This window comes from Cyprinodon variegatus, unplaced genomic scaffold (genome assembly GCF_000732505.1).
Source record: "Cyprinodon variegatus isolate N-32 unplaced genomic scaffold, C_variegatus-1.0 Scaffold1436, whole genome shotgun sequence".
Lineage (NCBI taxonomy): Eukaryota > Metazoa > Chordata > Actinopteri > Cyprinodontiformes > Cyprinodontidae > Cyprinodon > Cyprinodon variegatus.
The window spans coordinates 148,276-154,796 of record NW_015151889.1 but is presented as its reverse complement, the minus strand read 5'-3'; the positions used below and the strand labels follow the sequence as shown (position 1 = coordinate 154,796).

Here is a 6,521-nt window from a genome sequence, read left to right as displayed (position 1 = left end):
ATTTGCTTCGCCTTAATGTGCAGGGTGACCAATCAGGTGTTAGATAGCCGCCACGTAACTTTGATGGGTGAGGTTGACAGATTCTTTTAATGGTTTGGATGCACTGCGACACAGGACCATGAAATAATTAAATGCACACTGAAATAATTATATATATTTTTTAATAAAATAAAGACGTATTTTATTAAATTAATGACACATTTATATATTTAATTCCTTATTTATTTAATGAATTACACATTTAATGAATTATTTATCACATTTATCGCGTTTAAAGAAATGCTGAGCGTATAACACAGGCGGTGCTCTGATTACTGGGAATCAATATGTTCTCCTCTGCTGGTTAAAGATGGAGGCTTAGATCAGGGGTTCCCAAAAATAACGTTGCAACAGACTGGAGGCAAGTGTGACAAGTTGTTTTATTCATTTCTTGATAGATTATTTTTGTGAAATCTAATTACTTACTGAATGCAGACATCCAGTGACTGTTGCTGTTTTTCATGGTCTATGCACTGCTGCTGATGAAGAAGCAGATTCAGAGTCTCGGTCTGATTCTGTCCTTCAGGTGTGGTCCTGGTCTGCTTCGAAGGCGACTCTGACGGCTACATCAACCTGGTGGCGTACCCCCACGTGGACAACATGGAGGGGATGACGGGGGAGCACGAGGAGCGGGACCCCCAGGAGAGGGAGCAGCCCAGGCGGAAGCACTCGCGGCGCAGCCTGCATCGATCCTCCTCCTCCACAGAGCACAAGGAGGAGCGGGCCGACAGGAGGGAGGCGCACGACGCCGACTCCTCCGACACGTAAGAACCGGGAGGATGGGGCCGTAGAGCTGCTGTCCTGCAGCAGGTTACCAAACATTTCTGAAGAATCTCCTGCCTTCGTTTGATGAACTGAGGCATTGAAATGTTAACAGATTATTGTCAAGGTCAACCTTTAGGTACGGAGTGAACTTTGTTCCAATATTGTTGCAAACACAGAACACAATTTTTAAATGGAAATTTGAAAAGCATTCCAGAAATGAGACTTTGAAAACAATTTAATGGAAAAATGTCTTTGAGAATAACTTTGCCATGTTCTTATTTGTTTTTTATTATTTGGTATATATATATATATATATATATATATATATATACATATATATATATATATATATACATATGCCTGGGGGCAGACAGTGGCAGCATGGAGGAGTAGAAATCTGAGTTGATGGCCTCTAACATGAACTCTCTGCTCTCCTGCAGCGTGTCGGACCTGAAGAGCCCCAGACTGGACCCAAAGGTTCACTCAGACGTTCCGTTCCAGATGCTGGACTGGAACAGCGGTCTGGCCTCGGAGAAGATCAGCTACAACCCCTGGAGCCTGGTGTGCCACAAGCAGCAGCTCAGCCGCATGAGGTCCGAATCCAAGGACCGCAAACTCTTCAGTATCCTTCCTCTTGGTCCGGCAGAACCGGACGGATCTCCGCGTTTCAACTAAAGCTGGGCAACATATCGAATAAATGTGTTTCTCTAAGCACAATAGTTAAAGTCACTCTTATCTCAACCAGTGAGTACATATTAGCATGATGACATTAAGCCGGTGACAAAAAAGTCTCAGCTTATTTTATTCTTTTTATTAAGATCTGAGGCTAGCGGAGGACAAATGGAACATCTTAAAACAGGACTTTCATAGAGATTTTAGACAACTTAGAGAAATCGAACGGTTGTTGTTGACACAAAGTTAAAAGTAGTGTAGCTTATTATGGCTAACTGACCGAGCTAAAAGAGGCTAACCTGTTAGCTACAGCTAGCCAAAGCACTACCCAGCTCTCCTCCTTTATATCATGGTCTCACAATTATTTTGTCGACCAGAAGCACTTTTTTTTTTTAAAGTTTTTTATCGATCAGGTAAAACTTTTATTGCTCATTAGACATGCTAACACTACAGATACTCCTGACTCGGCACACGGGCGCTGCGTGATGTTATCGTTGTCCCGGCAACCACAATGTTTTACATCATGCAGCAACGTTCAGCCAATCATTTAGTGTAACGTCACTGGCATTTAGTAAGACTAGAGCAGATCTGGTAGCTACAGCGGCAAACGAAATATCGCGACAGCAGGTGTTCCAAATGAGCGATGTATGGCAGCGATTTGGATTTCATGCCGAGGACATCGAGAAAAAGGCGCTAATTTGTAAGACGTGCCGCGAAAACCGTTGCTGCAAACGGTAGCAGTACAAATTTATTCCTCTACCTAAAAAGTCATCTTCTGCAAAATGAAGAATGTTGTAAACTCTGCATGTCAGCGTCTCCCCGCACACCGATTAAAACTTTCAATAAATCAGCTGTGAAGCCGATGGTGTCGGCCTCGTAGCAGCAGTGTGTCGCAGTGAGCTTGTCGCAGATATTTTTCATTTATGCTCAATATTGAAGCGTGGTCTGCACTATGTCATTCCACGCCACAAGGCCAGAGGGCCAATCAGGAACTAGCTGTGGGTCTAGATACGGCCGAGGCGGTGAGGAAGTGGGGGCAAGTTTGTGTGACAACGGAGGGACATGAGGGCCAAAAAGAGCGGGGATCCAGGTGGGAAAAGGGTCCCAGTGTTCTCTGGCAGTTCTCGGTGGCAGGAGGGGGCCATTATTTGTTACAAGACACCAGTGGCTTAAGGCCACACCCACTGCAGCAATCAGCCAATGAGATCACAAGGAAGTCTTCGCCTCTTCCAGATACTGAAGTTTTGGTTCATTTTGTGGAGTGGCAGCCTACTGGTTAGAGCATTATGCTTGGATCCTGGAGGTTCTGAGTTCAACTCCCACAGCCTCTACTCTGCGTCCCTGAGCAAGACCCTTAACCCCTGATTGCTCTTTGGGCGCTGCACAATGGCAGCCCACTGCTCCGCAAGTGGAGGCGGTTAAATGCAGGGAGTGAATTTCTCCAATCAGTAAAGTTCTTAGTTCCTATTATTATTATTATTATTATTATTATTATTATTATTATTATTTGCATTTGAAATATAGTAAAAATTTAACAAAATGCACTTTTAAAATCACAGAGGCTCTGATTGGACTTCAGTTCTGCTGACTTGTCTTTCATTAAGCTAAATGCAGGTAACTTCTAGTATATTTGCATCGTTGAACTTTGTAAAGTTGATTATATTTCTGATAAGTTTGATGTTATTCTTTATAGAAATCCCACCAGCAGGCTGATTGTCCTCAATCCAGTAAAGTCGCCCATTTGAAGTTTTAAAATCTGTATACATGCATGTAGTGCTTCTTTGTAAGGGTGGAATCAGCGTGTGATTATCGTGATGCCCTCTGACGGACCACAGGTTCTGGAGAACCGGCAGACCTGCTGCAGCCGGAGGCTAATGAACCAAAACAGCAGAAGTTCCAGCGGTTTCTAGATCATTGAAATGTCTGCTCATTTCTGCAGGGCTTTTACTTTGAAAGGCATGTTTCCTGTTTCCTGTGCGCTCAAAGCGGTTCATTCCCTAACTGCTGCCCCCCAACCAGAGTTCCTGCTGCTGGAGAACGTGGTGCACCACTTCTCCTACCCCTGCATCCTGGACCTGAAGATGGGCACCCGGCAGCACGGCGACGACGCCTCCGAGGAGAAGGCGGCCAGGCAGATGAAGAAGTGCGAGCAGAGCACGTCAGCCACCCTGGGAGTCAGAGTGTGTGGCATGCAGGTAGAGGGCTGGGCTCCGCGATGCACCTGAACACATCAGCACCAAAACTGACCTGAAAATAAGTCTTAAAATCAGCAGATTTCTCTTTGAATGAGCTGGAAAATAAGGAACAGATAAAACTATTCAGTATCATGGTTGTAGATTCATATATTGCATTATCGTAAAGCTAAATGTTATACAAAAACAATTACACATGCTGGTAAACTGTTGAAGCAAAATTTGTTTCCTATTTTTTTTTTTTTATCTGATTATTAAACCATGACTTATTATGCTGTTTTCATTCAACAGACACAAATACATATGCAGATGTGCAGCTGAACCTTTGTTCTCAAAATCTTCATGATTTGATTCATGCTTTATATGCCTGGAAACCTAATCCACATAATCCAGGGTTTCCGCTGGTCATTAAAAATCATTAAAAGTCATTAAAATATTATTTTTTGAATTAATTGCCATTAAAAATGCATTAAATATGATTATCGTGGCATTAAAAGTGCTTTTTGTGAAGTTGTAGGGAAATCGTATTTAAATGTCAACTCATTCTGCCTTAAACATGTATATAAATGTTCTCTTTATCAGACGATATTGTCCCAACATTTAGAAAATTTAAATAAATAAAAAATCCCTTCCTAAAATCTGTGTTTTTTCATTATCTCCTGCAGGCCAGTTCTATGTCAGCCTGAACACCTAAATTCATCCAATCATATATCAACGGTCATCTGTCAATCAAATATTTTTGGTCATAGCATCTTGATTCATGCTATATAGATCGTGGTATATTTTAACTGCTTCTGGTTCATCGTAAAGCCGTATGTCTGGGAAAGAAGCCCAAAGTTGAGGAAAAAGCTAGAGAATGGGAAAATGCAAATTTCAACAAAAGTTGCTGGAAAACGAGGAATTTTGTGACATAAAGATGACCAAGGAGTTTTCTAACTTGTTTTTAGAGAGAGAGAGAGAGAGTCATGGGTACTTGTTGATGGCATTAAAGTCATTTCTAAGAGCGTTAAATTAGAGCCATTCATTCCTTTATAAACCCTGTTCTCGTAATTTTCTAACTTTATGCGGTCGTACAGAAGTTACCGGACTTTTCCTTTAAACGTAGCTGCAGATAGCAGGAGCTAAATTTTTCCTCACACACTCCTTAAATTTGAGGAAATCTGTTCTGGAGAGTTAATTTCCTGTAACTCAGTCGGTGAAGGTTCTGTTACTCCGATGTTTAAAACTACGCAGAGCAACAAGCTTCATCTCCAAACACCTTCAGATGTTTGTGTCATCTTTTTCCCTCCCCGTCTGTGCAGGTTTACCAGCTGAACACCGGCCACTACCTCTGCAGGAACAAGTACTACGGACGCGGCCTGTCCAGCGAAGGCTTCCGCCAGGCCCTCTACCAGTACCTGCACAACGGGCGGGGCCTGAGGCGGGACCTCTTTGAGCCCATCCTGAATAAGCTTCGCAGCCTGAAGGTGGTTCTGGAGAGACAGGCGTCGTACCGCTTCTACTCGTCCTCTTTGCTCATCATCTACGAGGGGAAGGTGAGGCCGGCCTTCTGAAATAACGCATCTGCAGACGTTCCTATTCGAGGGCAGATTAGACCGCTGTTTGGTTTGAAACGGTGTTTATTCTTTGGATTTTTAATTCAAAGAAAAAAGTTGACAGTGAGGGGGGGGCTGAGACACACTTAATATTATCAGAGTTCTGATGGCATTTTAGCCATAGGATTTTTATCAACACATAATTAATGTGCATAAATAAGGAATAGTTGTATAAACCATACATGTAAACAGAGTTTTATGGGGCCTCCAGGAACTTGGGGCCCTAAGCAGCTGCCTAGTATCGCCTAATGCTAAACCCCAAGTTCCAGTCGTGCGAGAATTTCTCGATCAGGCCGACTTTCAGCCTGATGGTGCGTGGTGTAGTGTACAGGGGGTAATGAGGGACGTTAAGACTCTAACGACCTAACCTGACTCCGCCAGATGGATTTGCTCCGCATATCCATCTGGAAACCTTCCGTTGAAGTAATTTTGGGAAGTGGCAAAAATACTGGTTAGCTGATTGGCCTATGTTGGTGATAGACGGGCCAAATAAACCAATCAGATCAACGAAGCATATGACGTACTAACAGAGCGACAACGAAGAGGAGCCAATTGATAGATCAAACTCTTGCTGAAACCCGTCGGGAGAAGAGCATAAACATCTTTTCCTCTGAGAAAAGCCTCCAGAGCAGTGTTTTGCTCTTCTTTCAGTGAAGAAATACTCTGTAATTCTGATAAAACTTGCTCGATAGCCACGCTAACGCTAGTTTCATCGGCTGAAGCCGCCATGTTCTTTAGACTGAACTGTCGCGCTTCTCGTTGCGTCACACCTCAACCCGCCTCAAAGCCAACGCTGATTGGACGTTCGTTTGGTGAACGGCTCCAAATTTTCTTCAACGGAGAGTCTCCAGGCTGATCTGTGAATGAAATCTTGAAAGCTCGCGAGAACAGGATGGTCTCACGAGGCTACTAACAACCACCTCCCCATCAGGAATCATAAGGTTGGGAGAAAATCTAACATGTTTAAAATTCAGTCGGCCGTCCTAAGGTGGTCGTGGGCAAATCGCTCAGTACGCAAACAAGGATCCTTCTTCTTCCCCTCAGATGTAAACCCAGCAGCATAGTGGGGGTGCAATGAGTGAAATGGAGTTCTTTCTGTAAAACAGACAGACCGTAGTAGCCATGTTTGATCAGCCATGTCTTTGTCCAAATACGTCGTCTCCTTTTCTTTTTAGGGCTTTCAGCACTAAATTGCACAAATTGCAAAAGGCAGCGCGTTTCACTCTAGTGAGCTTCATGTTCCTCTTCTACTGGTTTG

General features: G+C 43.4%; 1 protein-coding gene across 1 annotated transcript in view; it reads left to right on the top strand.

Annotated features, from left to right (window-relative positions):
* The first annotated feature begins 563 nt into the window (after positions 1 to 563).
* ip6k1 (inositol hexakisphosphate kinase 1) overlaps positions 564 to 6,521 on the top strand; it is an 8,889-nt gene continuing 2,931 nt past the window's right edge. Inside the window, exons 1-4 of the mRNA XM_015403079.1 lie at positions 564 to 803; positions 1,245 to 1,426; positions 3,496 to 3,671; positions 4,970 to 5,203. Coding sequence (XP_015258565.1) covers positions 640 to 803; positions 1,245 to 1,426; positions 3,496 to 3,671; positions 4,970 to 5,203 — 756 coding nt within the window. The 5' untranslated portion in view covers positions 564 to 639. The remainder of the gene's footprint in view (positions 804 to 1,244; positions 1,427 to 3,495; positions 3,672 to 4,969; positions 5,204 to 6,521) is intronic.